The sequence below is a fragment of the Lethenteron reissneri genome, chromosome 19 (assembly GCF_015708825.2).
Source record: "Lethenteron reissneri isolate LAM-NWPU_2019-01 chromosome 19, ASM1570882v1, whole genome shotgun sequence".
NCBI classification, from domain to species: Eukaryota; Metazoa; Chordata; class Hyperoartia; order Petromyzontiformes; family Petromyzontidae; genus Lethenteron; species Lethenteron reissneri.
Window position 1 is genome coordinate 9,215,834 of NC_083797.1, and position 19,488 is coordinate 9,235,321.

The window sequence follows — 19,488 nt, forward strand, 5'->3', positions numbered from 1 at the left end:
TCGTGATGAGGCTTTTGACAAACATAAACATAACTGGGTTTGTTTTTGTTCCCATAATAAATGTGATCACATTGCTCTGGCTTTTAAGAATATTTTGACGCTGCAAAATATCTTCAATAAATGTCATCCAGTGTCAGTCATGGCTTCGTATGATGATGATCAAGTTACATTTTCAAACTGGGAAATATATAAGTTTTATATTGGGAATTTTGTAACGTGCTCAGGGAATAGAATCCAGTATATAGCCAGTATTGTACAGTATCTCATGCCATTTGAAGTTTTGCGTGTTATCACGGTTTGTTTAAAAAAGATAATAAACGTCAACAAGATTGTGTGCAATTAAATATTGGTCGATATTGTACCCAATATTTCAGAATTGTACAAATAATAATGCTTCTTTACTGCTTGCAATCCAGAGGTTGCCAATTCCACGTCCTGGCATGGCAGTTTAACCATTGGGGAATTTCCTCAGATCCTTATCTACCCAGCAGTATAAATTGATAAACCGCAGTTAATCGAACGGCAGATCACTTGTGGTGGTGTAAAATGTGGGGGACTTATTTATTTCCAAGTGTAGGTGTATGGATAATCCCACCTATTCCAAGACATCTGGCTGACTTGAAAGATTAGGCCAAATTACCATCGAGAGGGGCTTCTAGAGCTCCTTCTAGTGGAGGCGCTGCTGCCAGCGGTGACTTGAGCAAGCTTTTGCAGGGATTTTTACTTGAACGTTTTTTTACTAAGTGTGGAAAACCTAACACATACCCACCTCGCACAATCTATAGCCCAATTGCATCATCCATCGCATAGTGCACTTGCTACGAAGCCAGTTTGCTGGGGTTCAGTGGTTCAAATCCTACTGCCACTTGGAAATGCAGTCGACATTACTAAACTGTACTGTGCGCCCTAAAGTGCACAATAAAAACCCCATCACATAATTCTCAATCGCATACCACTGTGTGTCAGGCAATTACATACATCTGCTAACCACAGGGCAACTTCAAAATTGAACGTACTTTCATATATATAAAAAATATAAGTAGCAATTAAATGGATGGATGATTGCGATAGGCAAAGGTGCAGCCTGACACTCACTTGCTCACACCATTGCTGCCGGATCTTCCTCGACTACACTCCCCACCCCCCCAAGAGGGTATTTGGCCTACACTTCCACACTGCTGATCGACTAACTTTGGCTTACCCATTTATACTGCTATATCTACTTCTGTTCCTGATGACAACCGCTTGTGTTGCGATCGAAACGTCGTGATATTTGTATTACCTTAATTTTTTTAAATTTTATTATTTTTTCTATCTACGTGACTTTACCCAAAGAACCACAGAATATGAATTCCTGCAGTCACGAAAGTTTTAAGTCAATATACTTTATATTATATACATATATACATGGGCGCCACGTTGGCGAGATGTTAACTACCTCGCTTGGTATATAGGAGGTTGTGGGCTCGATCCCGACCCTGATGCCTATATATTTGGAGTTTGCATTTTCTCCCCGTGATCACGTGGCTTTTTCTCCGCTTCCTCTGGTTTTTCCCTCCACATTTAGAATCAACATGTGTTTAGAGTATTTGGCCGCTATAGATTTCCACGTGATAAGCCACTTAGTTGAGCTATCATTTTTCTGCAGGTGGCTGCAGAAAAATAGCTATGTAGCTTAGTGGGTCTTTCTTCACAAAATAAAAAATAAAATGTCGATAGTTTATGTATAATTTTGGGAGATAATTTTATATTCCTCCTTGCTCGTTGTGTTATTGCATGATGGACACCTTGTCTGCATTTTCAGTTTAATAAACTCCGTTGCAGTACAGTGTCTGTTCGAAGACAAAGCTTTACTTTTGTCTTTTTAAAAGTGAAAGCAAACATTCCTAATTCAGCTGTTTGATTAACATGCTGTGTCTGCTTTGTCGAGAGAGATGGGATGAAGTCAGCCATGGCAATTGGTAGTAACATGGGCCACTGCAATGCAATCGGTAGGCAATGGCACCTCCAATTCCTCGTGGGGTTTTTATGAGCTTTTTGTGATTTTCGAAAAATGAGGTGGACAGCTCTCGTGGATGTGTTTCCGGGGTGTACCGTGTTGTTGTTGTTGTTTACCACTATGTCCGACGTTCAGCCCCATGTGCCAGGAGCTTCTTTTCAATTCCCGAAGAAAGTCCCATCACAGGAAGCAACACCATGCGAAATAACACGCGTCACAGCCGACAAACGCATTGGACAGCTATACAGCACAACCACGAAAACCTACGCAGTAATGGGGTGACAGCTCATCAAACCCTGGATAATGATTATAATAATAGAGAAATTAAATGTTTCCAATTGCCGGTAGTGTATATGAGTACAATATTTAACTTACAATTTCGTTTATACTCAGACATCAGCTATCCACATGTTTATTGAAGGCCTTCACAGTGTGTTTTGTAATTAGATTAAATAAAACATTCTTCAGCTGAAGATGCTTAATATAAAAGGGATGGAGTTTAACAAGCCCAGTGTGTACTTTCTAACAGGATCGCATTTGCTGATTGGTTTCTTGCACGAACCTCTCTGAGGGTGTCTTTATATGACTCCCGGTGGACATTTTCACGGCTGTCCTCAAAAGCTCTCCGATGAGTTTTCTTTTGGGCTGTAATGTGTGTTGTTGGGCACGATGTCCGACGAATCGCTTTTCGTGCCGGAAGCTTCTTCAGAAACTTTAGAATGAGAGAATATTATGGCATGTGGAGTAAAACATAGGACATGAGGCCAAACAACATGCAAGGGTGGCCCATCAGAGAACCGTCTTGATAATATCAGCAATGGTAGGAGAAGAAATGTACAACATGGGTTAACTTTATTTATTCTACATTTTTATCTATTGATTTAATCTAGTTGCAAAGGTAGAACAGTTATACTTATACTCTATGTTATATAACAATTTTTATTTTTGGCTATGGTGTAATAACATCAAACTCCAATAAAATAAATGTTAACTTAATACACCTTGTTGTGGAATATATATTCAAGCGTTGGTATTTGCGTTGGTATTTTCTAATTTTATTTCATTAACTTTTACTGTAAAAAAATATTAAACATTACATTGAAGTAAAATTCTGGGCTTACTTTAATAACTAGCAAGGACATTGTAATTCTTTCAGATTTAATGTGTTCCATTTTTATAATTAGCATTTGTTTTTTTAAGCAATGGTGTAATACTGCTGGGGAACTAGACCACTTGAGCTTGTGTTTTTGCACGGTTTACAATTAGTTTTCCTTATTAAGTTCACCGATGCATGAATATCACAGCAGTGTGCAATTTTACTGCTTGTTTTACAACATGCTGCTTGGCCGGCAATCTAAGATGAACCCAGAGGCAACGATGAAATAACAATTTGTGGAACACCTGAGCTTGTAACCATCGTATACCACGGCAGGCTGTGTTATTTATTTTGAAAGTTTGATTAGCGTTATTTTTAGTGCTATGACAACACCTGATATGATTGTGTTGTTTACAATTACAAAAAGAGCCTTGAATGGTGCACTCATAGATATCTCCTTTGTAGGATGAGCTTTAGTTTATAGTTGATATTTTTAATTATCCATATGTATAGGTTACAGATTAGAGAATATATGTGACAGATGTATGCTTTCCTTTAATTTTTAGAGTGGTGAAATGCAAATATGCATTTTTTTGTGTGAGGATTTAGATGAAAATCTTTTGAGACCAATGTGCAGACGAAGAAAGGGAATTATGTCTTCCCAAAATGTCATGTTGATTTGTAGCCTCTGTTATTTTAGAGGAGTGAAAATTATATTCCTTTTAATATTCCTTTCACGAACATTTTCACTCATCCAGCGCTTATCGTCCGATGGAAACTAGTACAGATATACGAATGTAAAAGAGTTTGACTTGTTTTAGTTTTGTAAGATGTTCAGCCATCCCTGCACAACCGTGTGATATACACGTTACTGCTCCGGTCAAAGGAATCGCCACAGCAATTTTTGTTGTGTGATAATTATTTGATACATAATGCAATGCAACATCATCCAAACTAGTTGTCACTTTCACGACAGAAAACGCAATATGCAAGTATAGTCGTGTCTGGTTCTCTAAATACTCACAACAAAATGCATCTTTGCATTTCACCACTGTCAAAATTGGAGGGAAAAAAATACATCTTTCACATATATTCCTTAGTTTGTAACACATATGCACAGATACTTAAAAATGTAAACGATAAACACAAGCTAACTCTACCAAGAAGATAACCATGAGTGCGCACCATTCAAGGCTCTTGGAACTTTATACACAACATAGTCATATTAGGCTTTGTCATATAGCACGAAAAAATAACGACGATCAAACGTTCATAATAAATCACAGCTCGCCATGCATACCACGTGTGCCATGGTGTATGGTCCAACTGCTTACTCACTGCATAGCACAGTGGTGATTCTGAAGCCAGAACAAAACTCTAGTGTGCCCTTAATACTAAGGTCCATTTACCCAGCTTCTGGAAAAGTAAATTTAGATGGGTACATTCCTGCACATTGAGGAATCTTGTCCTTTCTTTGCACAGAACGTGACCTTCATTGAGGCAATCGTTTTGGCATGCAGATGCGTACTTGTGTGTATTATAAATGCCTGCACCTGAAGCAATGCACATTAAAACCACATTAAACAATTGGTAAATATTGCATTGTCCACTTAAAGCATGGCAGCAAGCTGTTTTTCGTTAAATGTGTTTTTTAAAAAGTCACGCTTGTAAAAAAAAGTTGGCTTTTATTTAATATTTTATTTAACTGAGCAGGCAATGTTTAGCACAATTAGGGACTGATGTCTTATTGATCGGCTTGCATTCAAGGAGTGCTAATGGTTGTAAATTTAGATGCTCTAATACACTTAGCTTTGTGTAAATTCATTTATTCAGCGTGCTGGATGCAACTGATCATTACATTTTCTTACAGATAAATATTATTTTATTGGAACGAGAAATGAAGTATATGTAATTCATTTTTAAATCCTTTATATTAAGTTCGCTTGCTTGCTTGCTTGCGTGCTTGCGTGCTTGCTTGCTTGCGACCATGCAAATCTTTCGGTCGTTTTTTAACCCACTTCCAGTGATACAATCAAGCTGACATTTTCCACAGACTCGTTGTGCGTGACAATTAATTTTCGTGAAAATATTTTTTCCAAAATTTTACACTGTTTAGGGAAATTTTTTAAAATATTTAATTACCAATTGCTTAATGCTGGCAGACAATCATCTGACCCATAGGTGGCAGCCATCTCAAGCCAGAGGACGAGAGGACTCTAGCCGCCACGCATATAAAGGATGTATAGTGAAAAACTTTGTTTTTACGGGTTAATTTGTTTAAATCCTTTATATTAAGTTCACTTGCTTGCGCGCTTACGACCGTGCAAATCTTTCGGTCGTTTTTTAACCCACTTCCCGTGATCCAATCGAGCTGACATTTTTGCACACAGACTTGTTGTGCGTGACAATTTATTTTCCTGAAAATGCTTTTCCAAAATTTTACACTTTTTAGGAAAAAAAAAATTATATTTAATTACCAATTGCTTAATGGTGGCAGGCAATCATCTGACCCATAGGTGGCAGCCATCTCAAGCCAGAGGACGAGAGGACTCTAGCCGCCACGCATATAAAGGATTTATAGTGAAAAACTTTGTTTTTACGGGTTAATTTTTTAAATCCTTTATATTAAGTTCACTTGCTTGCTTGCTTGCACGCTTACGACCGTGCAAATCTTTCGGTCGTTTTTTAACCCACTTCCCGTGATCCAATCGAGCTGACATTTTGCACACAGACTCGTTGTGCGTGACAATTACTTTTCGTGAAAAATGTTTTCCAAAATTTTACACTTTTTAGGAAATTCTTTTTTTTATTTAATTACCAATTGCTTAGTGGTGGCAGGCAATCATCTGACCCATAGGTGGCAGCCATCTCAAGCCAGAGGACGAGAGGACTCTAGCCGCCCGTTTCAAAGACCAATGTGGGCTGGGTTGTGGCCCATTGAACACGTACTGTAATTTATTGTCTTGCTGTTTGTAAGAAACTGAAAACACAGCAAGGTCCTCCTGTCATGGAATGTAATGTAAACCAATCGAAAGCAAACAATATGTATTGCTGTTTTACAGTTTGTTCTCATTTGATGGATTTCGCTTCACAAAACTGTCACCATCGTAATGATGACGCAAATGTTGACTAACCACATGGCATGAAATCCCTGCCCCCACGCTGTACAGTGGAGACTATTTATAGAGCAGTTAAATTGAAGCCGCCAGGTTCTTGAAAGTGGTAAAACGGGTCAACGCTAGTGCCCTCGGGAATATACGGGGCATGTCAAGAGGTGATCTTACATTTTTAAATCCTTTATATTAAGTTCACTTGCTTGCTTACTCAAGAAAAACAGAAATGAATAATAAAATGAAACCGATGCCACGCATATAAAGGATTTTAGTGAAAAACTTTGTTTTGACGGGTTAATTTTTTGGGACATTGATTTATCTAGATTGGAGTCTGACGTTTCACGTATTAAAAAAAATCTATCACCGATATAACAATTTCACAGAAATACTATATATAGGAATAAAATCTACTTATCTCGGTTTCGTGGACACGTTGATGTACAGCTCTTGCTGCTGTTAGAAATCATTTGAAGTCTCACATTCACTTCCGGTCTATGCAGCACAGGTGTTAGATGGATTCTCTAGACATAAAATGAGAGATATGTCATTGTCTGCTTGTGTGTACACATAGTGTATCAGTTATTTATGTATGATTGTGATCCAAAGCCTTGTTTGAAAGACTGCTTTGTTTAACTATGCAGAGTGCAATCTGATGCCATATTGACATTTATCAGCTGTTCGAAAGGTTGCCTCTCAAATATCATCTGCACTTGAATGTACAACATATGGTGTCAACTGATTAATACAAAAAACCGAGACATTTTAATGTCAAAAGTGTCAATTTCACATGCATGTGCTGGTGGCAGTAATAATAACGTTGCCCCCCAGCATTTGGCAGCAATTAAAACTTCTATTAGAGCATGCACTTCATCACGACTTTCCACATTTAGCCTTTACGTTAATGATTCATCCCCTCTTGCAGAATGGTTATTGACCTTTATATGTTCAATTTTAATTATATGTTTGTTTAAAAAAATGTGCTAATGGATGTATGCAATGATATTTGTATTAACTTCGCAATAGGTCACATGTTTGCCTCTTGATCAGGATATACCACTTTTAAATAATGAGAAATATACTTTATTAATTCTATGAGATGAAAATAAATGAGATTTATCATGATTAATTAATTATATACTTGCTACCATCTACAATTTCTATGTGCTTGTCAAAGTGAATGACAGTGCGTTTAGATTTAATTTACCTAATATACATAACAAAAAAAAGAGATATTGTGGGTACAATTAACCGAATACTTTTGTTGATATGTGTTTCTCCTGTTTTGAATGTTCCAGACAATTCAAATCAACTTTGAGAAGTTCGAGCTGGAAAGGGATTTTGACATGCTTACGGTGGGTGATGGTCTCACTGACGGTGACCCTGAAACAGCAATTGCAGTGTAAGTATTGTACAATATCTGCAATTACCCGTGCCTATTTAGGTTTTTGAAATCATACGTATATTTATAGAAACAAAGACAAAGATTCCCCCCTCATAGCCTGGACAGACGTTTGGAGCAATGCTGTTAGCAAGCACCTATGAAGGCCGGCATGACAGACGAAGGGTTCGGTGGCCAGCACGACGTCCAGCCGCTTTGTCTTCCCAGTGACGACATTTACACACAACACCTGGTCGTCATTTGAAACCGAGTCATCCTTTAGGGGAGGCCCAGGACCGGTTCCGATTATCGTCACTGATGTTGGCCGTGAGTGGAAATTAAACTCGGGTTACCGGTTCGTAGACCACGGAGCTAACCGCCGCACTATCCTAAGCACCGACACTTGAGCTGCTAAAGTTAATAATTTATTATAATTTTATGAAACACACGCAAAAAAGCATAATATAAACTCGTGTACAGCATCACACACCTACCTACTCCGGTGATAACATCTATTGAATGTAATGTTTCTACACGTGAGAAGTCCACAAACTGCAATAAGCAATTAAGGCTATTTACAGGAATAACTACGAAAAATATAAGACGAAAAATACATTTATATTATTGCATTCTTGAAAAAATATGCATTTGGTGTGCTATTAAATAAATAAAATACTCTCTTTACCAAACTTTGACTAATTTCTCCCTCTTCCACCAATATATTAAATTCTATAATAATTATAATTGTTTTAAATGTGTCTGCATGTTGGTGTGTTTTGGTCACGTTGTGTACCAGTCTGACAGGAACAAATATACCAGACGTAGTTGTCAGTACTACGGGACAAATGTGGCTGCACTTGCAGACAGATGAGAGTGTCAATTCCCTGGGGTTCAAGATTATCTTCCAAGGTAAGGGCAGTCATTCACATTATTCACTGCGATTAATGCGTGGTACACGGTGCCACACAGCTGGGTTATGATCATCAATCTTTCAGATGCCACGTGCATTACCTGCTTGCTAGCTTCGTAATCGCATAACATTAATAGTGACCTGTATGATTTTATGATTGGCAGAAATGAAGTACAAACACAATGTTTAGAGATGCGGTTGCATGTCCACGTGTTATAAATCCAAAAATCGCATTATAGTCGGTCTTTCTATTCAACAGTTTAAGTATGGGTGTGTTCCTTCATTCCGCATGAATTCACATTCACCATTTTTTTTATATGCAATTCCAGTTTGTACACATTCTAAATCCAAATCTGTAATTTGTCTTCTGAGACAAGAATACACCAGAAACGTATGTTGATGGGTGCCAGTGAAACTATTAACTGTTATCAGAATTCATGAACATGCATGGCAAGCATTATGTGTTATGCAGATCCACTGCTGGATGAGGGCATCTCCATACTGCGTGGGTTCTGAGCATTGTTTTAACTTATCTTCACTACGTTGGTGATGGTGGACAGGAAGGGGGAGCATCGAAGTAATAAAACATTGGTATTTAAACAATGCGAAATATATACTCGTCACAGCGGACTCAACTAAGACATTAATGAGTAAATTTTTTTTACGTGGTTTTGTAGAAAATCAACTTTAATATCATGCGTACTTATGTTCCCAAGGTTATTGTTCCACGTGGGATTTTGCACGTGTTCTTTTTATGATCTGTGAAAAAAAACCCAGAAACAATTGTCTTAATCAGTTGATTTAAATGTCCTGGAGAGCACCACAAATTACATTCACTTTAACCACATTGCTTACAGCAAAATAACAGATGGTAGTGTTTGATATACCAGGAAGCCACTTTAGCAACACTGTTGCTGAGCATTTAAAATGTTCTAAAATGCAATTTGGTGACATTATTGGCTAAATTGCCACACTAAGTGAAGCTGTTTTGCAGGTTTTCACTTCTTAACGCATCTGCAGTGGCATGTGTGCAGGGTGTGTTTGAGCCGGTGCCAGGTGTCGTCTTGTGCAACGATATTGAGATATCTATTCTTCACTAAATTACACGGTATTGCACATAGATCTCGACTTATGCATTCATCGTGTCTTCTTGGTTCTTTCGGTAAAGTCATGTATAAGGGAAATAATAAAATAATAAAAATACAATTCTTACTGTGAGAATTGTATTTTATGTAAAAATTTTATTATTTTATTATTTCCCTTCTACGTGACTTTACCAAAAGAACCAAGAAGATGAATCCCTGCAGTCACGAAAGCTTTAAATCGACATTCATCGTGTTACCTAAATTATATTTGTAAAAAGGTTCATGTTTGTTGCTTCACAGGCCAGTACAAGTAAAACTAAATACAGTATATTTTTTTTATTACTGGGAGAAACACATTTTGGCATTTCCATCTACAGGACTTCAAAAGGAAGGTGGTTATAGTTCATTTTGAGGAATAATATTATGTTTGAGAAACCAATTTTTCTCTAACTCATGAACCAGGGATGCTGCCAAGATGCAGTTGAAACAATGATGCAAGTTTCTTAAATCCCCCTCCCCACCACCACCTCAATCCACTCAGCAGTATAAATGGATATACCACAGTTAGTCGATCACGTGTAGTGGGGTAAAGTGTGGGTTACTGCAAACTCTTTCAAGCACTATGGCTGGCGTGCAAGCACAGGCAAAATGTCCTCTAGAGGGGACATCTGGAGTTTCCTTGAGTGGAGGCCCTCCCGTCAGTAGCAGCTTTAATGTGTGGTGTAAAGTGTGGGAATTTCAGGACTGCCCCTTTACCTTTCATATATGAACTGTGACCTTATAGAAGTTGGCCAGTGGGCAAAAATACCACTGAATGAGATAATACCAAAGTTATCATTTATTTTTAATTAACATATGATTATCTGTTTTTGTTGCGTATGCGCTTTACGTTTTAATTAACTGTTTTGTTTAATTCCTCCATTTAAGCCATACAAAACTGTGCTGTGTAATACATGGCTTTAATTATGAATTTATGCAGCGAATTTATTAGTTATGCCATCATACCATTACTGGGACAGGACCCTGATAATTGTGTTAAACCGAGATAATCTACCGTAAAGCCAGACTGCTTGGCCAAGCAACTATTCTCGTTTGAATTTGTTCTGCAGTGTATTAGCACTGTATGCAATTGATGAAGAAGAAAACCTCACTTTAAAAAATGCATTTATTGTTGACAGCAAATGAGACGTTAGGTTTTGTTTGAGCAAACAATTATTTCATACGTTTCAATTTTGATTGTTTATTTATTTTACACGTGTTTTTTCATGCTGAATGACCCTTAGAGCACTCACTCTAGTTTAACAGCTCCAGCTTCGTGGTAGAAGCCAGTCCACAGCAACACGTTACATCCGATGGAATGCAGTTTGCAGTTAAAACCACTATCCTCACATGGTAATAGGTACAGCAGTGCTATGATAGCCTTAATTCTGTGCAACTCTGAATGTGTTGAAAGTAATTTTCCCCGAGCCAACTTAGGTAACGTGACATTTTTTAAATCTAGTATTGACGTTTATATATATACACATATGAGCAGTGTTTTTGTATGATGGTTCTGCTCTGATATTATCTTTGCTGTATTCTGTTTTATTCATCTTGTGACTCAGGTCACTCTTTTAATTTAGGGGCCGTCCATAAATGACGTCACGCGATTTTGGACGATTTTTGACCCCCCCCTCCCTTCCGTCACACGGCGTCACGCTTCAAATCGCTTTAAACTATTGTCATTGTAGTGCGTATTTAATGTGGCGCTGCACTCTTATGTTGTAGGAGAAAACATTTATTACAAAGTCGATTTAATTAAGTAGAACGTGTTGTCTATATTTATTTTAAGTTGCGCATTTTGATGTGACGTCACATTTCTCAACCCCCCACCCCTCCCATCGTCACACAGTCACAAATGTCTGACCCCCCCCCACTCCCAGGTGCGTGACGTCATTTATGGACGGCCCCTTAGACTATCCTGATCTCTTGAGTTGCACGATCGTTTCAACAAAATACTTTAACCACATGAGAGTGTGGACCTGAGGGTTAAGAAGATAGACACCGTGTGAACGATGTAGCCTCTAATGTTGCTGACCCTATAGTTTCCAGGTGGTGCGCATTACCTTCATTGAGGTGTTCCCCATTTTTGTAAGTACATAAATTGAGTAATAACTCAGAGGAATCTCCGATGGATTTAAAATATGCCTCTTTTGCAGCCGTGTTTTTCCTTGCCTATGGCTTTATCAGTCTTAGAAAACCTTCAGAAGTCACATTTACAAGTTAAATGTTGCCATTTTACCCTCAGGTAAAACCATTTACGTATCCACATACGATTAACACAATTCATGTGAAGCGAGCCAGGAAATCTCTTTCGCCTTAAGGTTTAATTTGAGAGTGTGATATAGTGATATAGGCAATCACAGGACACGATCAGTCATTAGAATTGCAGGGCATTGCAATCGCGCACCTCTGTGCTGTTGTAATTGTTTTAGGTAATAATCACACAAGAAGATCGCTATATTTAAATTTGAACAGGTTCACACTCCTAATTTTTAACTGATGTTTTTATCTCCCTATTATTATTTATGTTATTGCCTGAATTGTAAGCTAGGTATTTGGTGTATAACATTATTAATCTATTTTAAAGTAGAGGATTATTCAAATATTAAAAAAACAAAGTCCCTGGCACCATCTGGACTGATTAATCAAACATAATCAGAGACTAATACACTACCAATTGGAGCTACCACAAATATAACAAACAAGGCTTCCCTTTAGATTACACCAATTAATATTCTCATTCAATAAATGTAAGGTATTACATTCAGAGCGTGCACGGTCTTCCAAGCTTTAGTCGCTTACATTAAGATAATTTTTAACAGTCACTCGATATCAATATTACACTTTATATATAGTTCCATAAACATTGTTATTCACACACACTCATGACTATAAATAATCTTGTAACCTCGAATCAACTCATGAGAAAGACGTAATTTCATCTGGGCACACTCTGCACACCACATCCAGTATACATCTAGCGATTACTGTGGATACAAGTCACCTTCAGTCTTCCAGTGACTCACTGATCGCTCGCTTCGTTCTCTCTCCTTGCCTCTCTACTGCTAGCCTGCCCGCCACGCTCTTCTCGCTTCGCTCTCTCCGCTGCTGGCCTATCACTACACCCTCTGGTAGTTTCCCACCGTACGCTCTGCTAGCTTCTCCACTGCTAGCCTCTCACTATATATTCTGCTAGCTTCTCTACTGCTAACTTCTTGCTATACACTCTGCTAGTTTCTCTACTGCTAGCCTTCCACTATGTACTCTGCTTGCCTCTCTACTGCTAGTCTTCGCGCACTCACACTTAGGATTCCACTAGCCTCTCTACTGCTAGCTTGTCTTCCCTCACTTCTCCAACCTCCCCCTTGCCTCCAGTGGGGGATTAGCCATCACCGATGAAGAGGACGAGGTGTGGCGAGCGGGCCCCAAGACTTCTCTTGACTTTACCTTGTCTTCACTTCCAACTCCCTCCCTCACCCGTTCCGTATTTATCCTCCTCATTAAACGCCCTAATTAAGCTGGCGTCCTCCCGTCGCCTCCCGCAAGTGGCGTCTGCTACTATCGCCTCAATCTGCAGACTTCGAGGCGCCTACTCCTTGCCTGCATTTGCAGCCACCCAATCACGGCTATGCATCTTAATTGGCCGTCTCTCTCGCGTTGCTTTCTTTCGTGGCATCTGTTCGCCCTGATGTGTGACCTCACTGCCCGTGGCTCACATTTGCATGCACAGTTTGCAAATACCCCACGCGCGTTACTCCACTACAAATATACACTGTATTTGCTGAATTTGTATAGTGGTCTACACTTTTTTTACTTTTTCATTGTGGGCTAGCACTGAATGCTCATTGTTGTTTAGTGCAGTTCCACCAAGTTGACACTGTGGTCCTTTTAGTTAAAAATGTATCCTGTGAAGTGTCGCTGGGCGATTCTGCTTTGGGTAATTCCCATGGTAAAATATACATGAGTGAGCATCCATGTGTGCATACATGCGTGCGGATGTCTACGTGTATAAATACATGCACCAGTGTGCATCCAATCATATGGTAGTTCTGGTTATCCCAGTGGTAGTCAGAGTGGTCAAGGCGCTTCGAGTAGTAATGCCAATGCTCCCAGTGTTAGTCCCCATGGTCAGTGGTAATTTGGTCGTCCCAGTGATCCCATTGGTAGTTAAGATGGTCTTAGTGGTCCTGGTGGGTAATCTAAGTGGTAGTGTTCTCACAATGCTTGAATGCGGTGCCAGAATCAGGGTGGAATTGGGCCAGATATCACACATCAGACATTGACCATGCATTTGAATGGAAAAGCCAGTGATTCCAGAAGCCCACCGGTATTGACCAGTTTTACAATTATAATTTATAGGATTACGAAGGCATCGGCCATACATTTTAATGCCAATTCTATTTGGCCTGTGAAGCCACAGGCTCTCCACAGCCTGACTCCCCTCAACGATCCCATGATTGCAATCCCATTTGTATACATTCATTTCTAAGAATAAAATTATGAATCTAAGCTAGGCTTTATGCAAATTTTACCAACTATCCCATGACGTATGTTATTGATGATAATGGAGACAAAACTGATAAAATATGCATTACACTTTTGTACTTAACATTATTTTAATACCTCTCTCATTTTCCATCTTCCCCCCAAGATCCACCTGCACACCCACTCTAGATAACCCTCGCATTCAGCTCGGACCCGATTCTCCCAGCACGCTCAGTCCCTCCATATCTCAGCAATGCCCTCTTGTCTGCCCTGCTGTTCCATTGATTTCCAGGTGGCCCTCCGCCCCACTGTAATGACGAGTGTGTAAATGAGTCTTGTACAGAGGCCGTGACGGTGTTTTTTTTGGCTTGCGGTGTGTGCGCTCGCAGAGATTACGGAGAGGAGCTGCGGAGACCCCGGGGTCCCTCAGCACGGGAGGCGGGAGGGCTCCGGCTTCTCCCACAGAGACTCGCTGACATTTGAGTGTCAGGCAGCCTTTGAGCTCGTCGGGGAGAAGACCATCACCTGTCAGAGCAACAACCAGTGGTCTGCAAACATCCCCCACTGCATCTGTGAGTAAACTGCATTTTTGTTTGGTTAACTTTGCAAATTGATTGGCATTAGCTGAGCAGAATACAAATGTAACGTGTAAAGCGCATGAGTGTCAGTCAATACGATCACCCAATACACTCCGAGCATTTATATCCATCTGCAAAAGTGGCGTGTAATGTATCGGTGTCTGTCAGTGCAGGCCTCTATGTTTGGATACAAAATTTGCATATATGTGTATACTATATACTGTATTTGCTTGTTGCATTAATGTGACATGTGTAGGCATATGTCTGTAGCATTTCAGACAGGTTTGTGAATTCACTAGCGAAATGCAATATTTACAACAAAAACATGTAAACAATGTTCCACTAACTTTTTTTACATGCGCCAAGTTTATTTTTTTCAGCGTGTCACAGGATATCCATTCACTTTGCCTTTTACACCACAATTGCCAAAAAAGCTGCCACTATTTCTCATCAATGTAAAAAAAACGACGATGGTTTCCTTGTGAACACATAAGTTAAACCAAACACCAAGTCTTATGTCAAGTGCCCGTGCACACACACACAGCAGCAGATGCCTGACCGAGTCACTAACCATGCCCCTACTTGCTGGATAAATGCCTCGCTCTGCCGTGCATGTGTTATTTTACCATACTTTATCACGCGGATCGGTGCGGGCTTCTGAAGGCAGGGAAGCAAAAGACAAGGGAGGCATAGAAATACAGCACAGGCAGTCCTCAACTTACGAACGCCCGTACTTACAAACCAGCCGTCCATGAAAAAAAACATTAACATTGACTTAAAACACGAATTCGCAGTTGCAAACTGAACCACGGAACTATTTTGTTCAGAGGAAGTGATCCTCTGCGAGGTGTAACGAGTCGGCCTCGCGCTGGGAGTGAGTGTGTGTGTGCGTGCGGACACGTGTGTGTGTGAAAGTATGAGTGTGTGGGGAGCGGTGGTGTAGCGGTTAGCGCGCTCTGCTATGAAAGCGGTGACCCGAGTTCGATTCTTGCTCACGGCCAACGCCAGTACCTGGTGTGGTGTGTAAACATTACCACTGGGGAGACAAAGACGGCCGGGCATGGTGTTGGCCACCCACCCCCTCGTCTACCGTACCAGCCTTCATGAGTGTTACTCGCAAACGGCACTTGCTCCTACAGTTTGTAAAGGAAAAACGGGGGGTCTTTGTGTATGCATGTGTGGGGCAAGGGAGCGGTAGTTCGTCACCTAAGGGCTGCCCCTAAAGCAAATGTTTTGTCTTCACTGCCCTATGCTGCCCACAATGTAACTCCTACATCATGTACATCTGTTATTTTACTCCTAAACTATTTGTATTTTTCCATGTAAGGCCCACGAAGCTATTTATCTCTTTTTAAAAAGCGACCTGGCCACAATTGATAGCTCAACGAAGTTGGTTTATCATGTGCAAACTTATAGCAGCTAAATACTCTTAACGCAGGTTTTTAAATTTGGAGGGAAAAACCGGAGGACCCGGAGAACACTCCACTTGACGACGGGGAGAAACTGCAACCTCCAAATGTACAGCAGGTGTCAGGGTTGGGATTGAACACATGACCCCTGGATACCAGCCAAGGTAGTTAACATCTCGCCACTATGGTATCCAAGGTGGTCGCTCCTTCAAGCACCATCCAGGCCTCAGCCCTGTTATAACCTCCAATATCTGGAGAGGTCACACACATGTGGGTGCGTTTAGAGCAGTGGTTCTAAACCTTTACTGCAGCCTTTCACCCCTTTGGTTCTCAATCGTTACAAAAATGTATAATGTAAATAAATACATATGTTTGTAGTAGTTGTACTTACATGCCCGTGCTTAATTTGTGTTTTCAATTATTTACCTTCTAAAGAAATCTGACATGTCTTGCGCACCCCGGGGTGCGTGCACCCCAGATTAAGAACCACTGGTTTAGAGGAGTTGGCTGCTATACATTTCTACGTGATAAGCCACTTCATTGAGCTATATTTGTGGCATGGATTCGATCCCAACCCTGACACCTGCATATTTTGAGTTGAGTTTGCATTTTCTCCCCATGGTTGTGTGGATTTTGCTTCAGGTCCTCCAGTTTTTCCCTCCACATTGAGATTCAACATGCGTTCAGAGCATTTGGCTGCATTAAATGTCCATGTGATAAGTAACTTCGTTGAGGTTTCATTTTTGGCCAGGTCGCTTCTGAAAAAAGAGCTACATTGCTCAGTGGGCCTTACCTGATAAAATAAAAAAAATAGTTTAGCTTTAGTTTATGGTAATTTGGACACAGCTACTCCACCATGCACCTTGTTTATGGTCCAAGAGCCCAGATCATTTCGTTAACATGTCAGTACGACACGAGGTGGACATCTGTGAAAGATAGCTTTACACCTCATTCCAATAACTTTGTGTGGCCAATAACAGTGTACTGTATTATGCGATAACCATTTGGTATGAGAGTTGTGTCAAGTAATCCACTCTTATGGATGATGTAGATAAATATCTATGGGGCCTTTTTGCCAGTACAACAAGAACAGCCATGTTTGTTTGCACAAAATAGATACCTATGACACGGCATCAAATCTGCATTAACCACACATACTTGTGTCAAAACGTGCAAATAACGATGCTGTGATAATAAATGCATTGTCTTTGAAACGAATTGGCCTACATCAGAGACAGCCTTTTTTGTGACCTTGTATAACCAGTGTTGGACCAGATGAGAACGCCAAAAGGCAGATAGTCCAAAGACACTACACATATCAAAGTATTAAACGCTCGAGTTGAGCAGTTATATAAATGGGACTTTTTTCCAGTATCACAATGATTTAACCAATAAGAAGTGGCTTTACCCTTTCTGGCAAAAAGACTGCATATGTGAGCAGAGCATGTTTGTTTTCATGTTTTGCTACAAGTATGTGTGGTTATTGCTGACTTGATGCCTTGCATTAGGTACGCATTTGGTATTTGAACATCTTAACACCTGTTTTCTTGTCAGAAAGGGTAAAGCCTTTCATTGGTGTAAATAAATAATTACTACTAAATTTGTGCTATCTTAAGTGGTACCAATTTCTGCCTCTGGCCCACGGGTTATGTTGACACGCCAACACACATCACATCTCTATTTCAATACAGTCTCAGTTTTATTTAATGTAAAGCATTATATTAATAGAGTATAGAAATGTAGAAATTGTTATATATTTATGTTATCACTTTTTTTTTACAACTCTTATCAAAAACAGGATTCTATCACCCCAACATTGCCACATTTTACTTCCTTGCACTGCTGAATCACTTTAGAATTACGAAATCACCTTTAAAATGCAAACATCCATATTTCAAACGTAAATATGTAAAATATGCGTATAATATATACATAAATGTACATGTTTGTACACAGAAATATACCTACAAGGACACACGACTTTGAAGTTGCTGTATAATTTTGACATTTTTATAGTCAGTAAGGTTAAAGTATTCATATACTGTGGTATAAAATAGGTATGTCTGTAAAAACAGTTGTTTTGGACATTGAGCTACGTTGCTTTGTCGATATAGAATTTGGACACAAGCCCAATGCCATTATCCTTTATAGAGTGTACTTGCTGTTTGTGGCAAGTATCTGATCTGGGCTATCATTTATGGAAGGCTAATAATCTCTATTGTGTTGTACAAGGTTTCCATGCCAGGTTTCTGCAATAAAAGTCATTGAAAGCATTAGCTTGAAAAACAACCTCAATCCGATCCTAGATGTATTCAAATAAAATCATAAAGTGTATCTTACCTATAAACGTAATTTTTTGTCTGTATGTCTGTCTGCGTGTGGATGAAACTTGCTAAGGATTTGACTCGCGAACCGTGGGGTTTATGTAAAAAAAAAAGGACCCAGGTTTCTACGCCATAAGCCCCGTGGTGAGCCAGTGCTATTCGAATTTCGCATCCGTCAACTTTGACGTAATTAAATTAACAATTTAGTACTATTAATGATTATATTACACTGCTGAGCGCGCGCCAAAGCACGCATCTGTGCATGCGTGACAAAGCCGAGCCGTGGTTGCCCCTAGCAACGCACACGTGATCGGTGGGGGGAATTGTCATTCGCGTAAAAAATGCAAAAAAAAAAGACACAACGCTGAGGTTAATTCTTCACAGTGTCATATCCTCCCCCCACCAATGTGTGCACTTACTACTACAGAGTCGGTAGATGCTACTACTATAGGCCGTAGATACTACTGTAGAGTGGGCGGGGGGATGGTGAGTGGGGGGGGGTAGCAGCCCAGCCTGCCAAGGTGCCACCTCGGCTGGCTGGGCAATCTAGGCGAGGCCCGAGGCTCTGCACGGGACTAGGCCTCACGACGGCACTCTGTGAAGTTAGTAGTTAGTGCTATAGAGTAGATATATACTGTTATAGAGTCAGCATGTACTACTGTAGTGATAGCAGGTACCACCACAGTCAGTATGCACTGCTGTAGTCATAGGTACCACCACAGTCAGTATGCACTGCTGTAGTGAAAGCAGGTACCACCACAGTCAGTATGCACTACTGTCGTGATAGCAGGTACCACCACAGTATGCACTGCTGCAGTGATAGCAGGTACCACCACAGTCATTATGCACTGCTGTAGTGATAGCAGATACCACTACAGCCGGTATGCACTGCTGTCGTAATAGTAGATACTGCTATCGAGTTGGCAGATACTACTATAGAGTTAGGAGATACTACTACAGTCAGTAGCTACTGCTATAGTCAGTAAATACTGCTACAGTCAGTAGATACTGCTACAGTCAGTAGATACTGCTATAGTCAGCAGATACTGCTATAGAGTCAGCAGATACC

General features: G+C 40.0%; 1 protein-coding gene across 1 annotated transcript in view; it reads left to right on the plus strand.

Moving 5' to 3' along the window:
• LOC133344241 (CUB and sushi domain-containing protein 3-like) overlaps positions 1-19,488 on the plus strand; it is a 403,210-nt gene that overhangs the window by 231,420 nt on the left and 152,302 nt on the right. Inside the window, 3 exon segments of the mRNA XM_061554305.1 lie at positions 7,504-7,607; positions 8,383-8,495; positions 14,498-14,680. Of these exon segments, the coding sequence (XP_061410289.1) occupies positions 7,504-7,607; positions 8,383-8,495; positions 14,498-14,680 (400 nt within the window).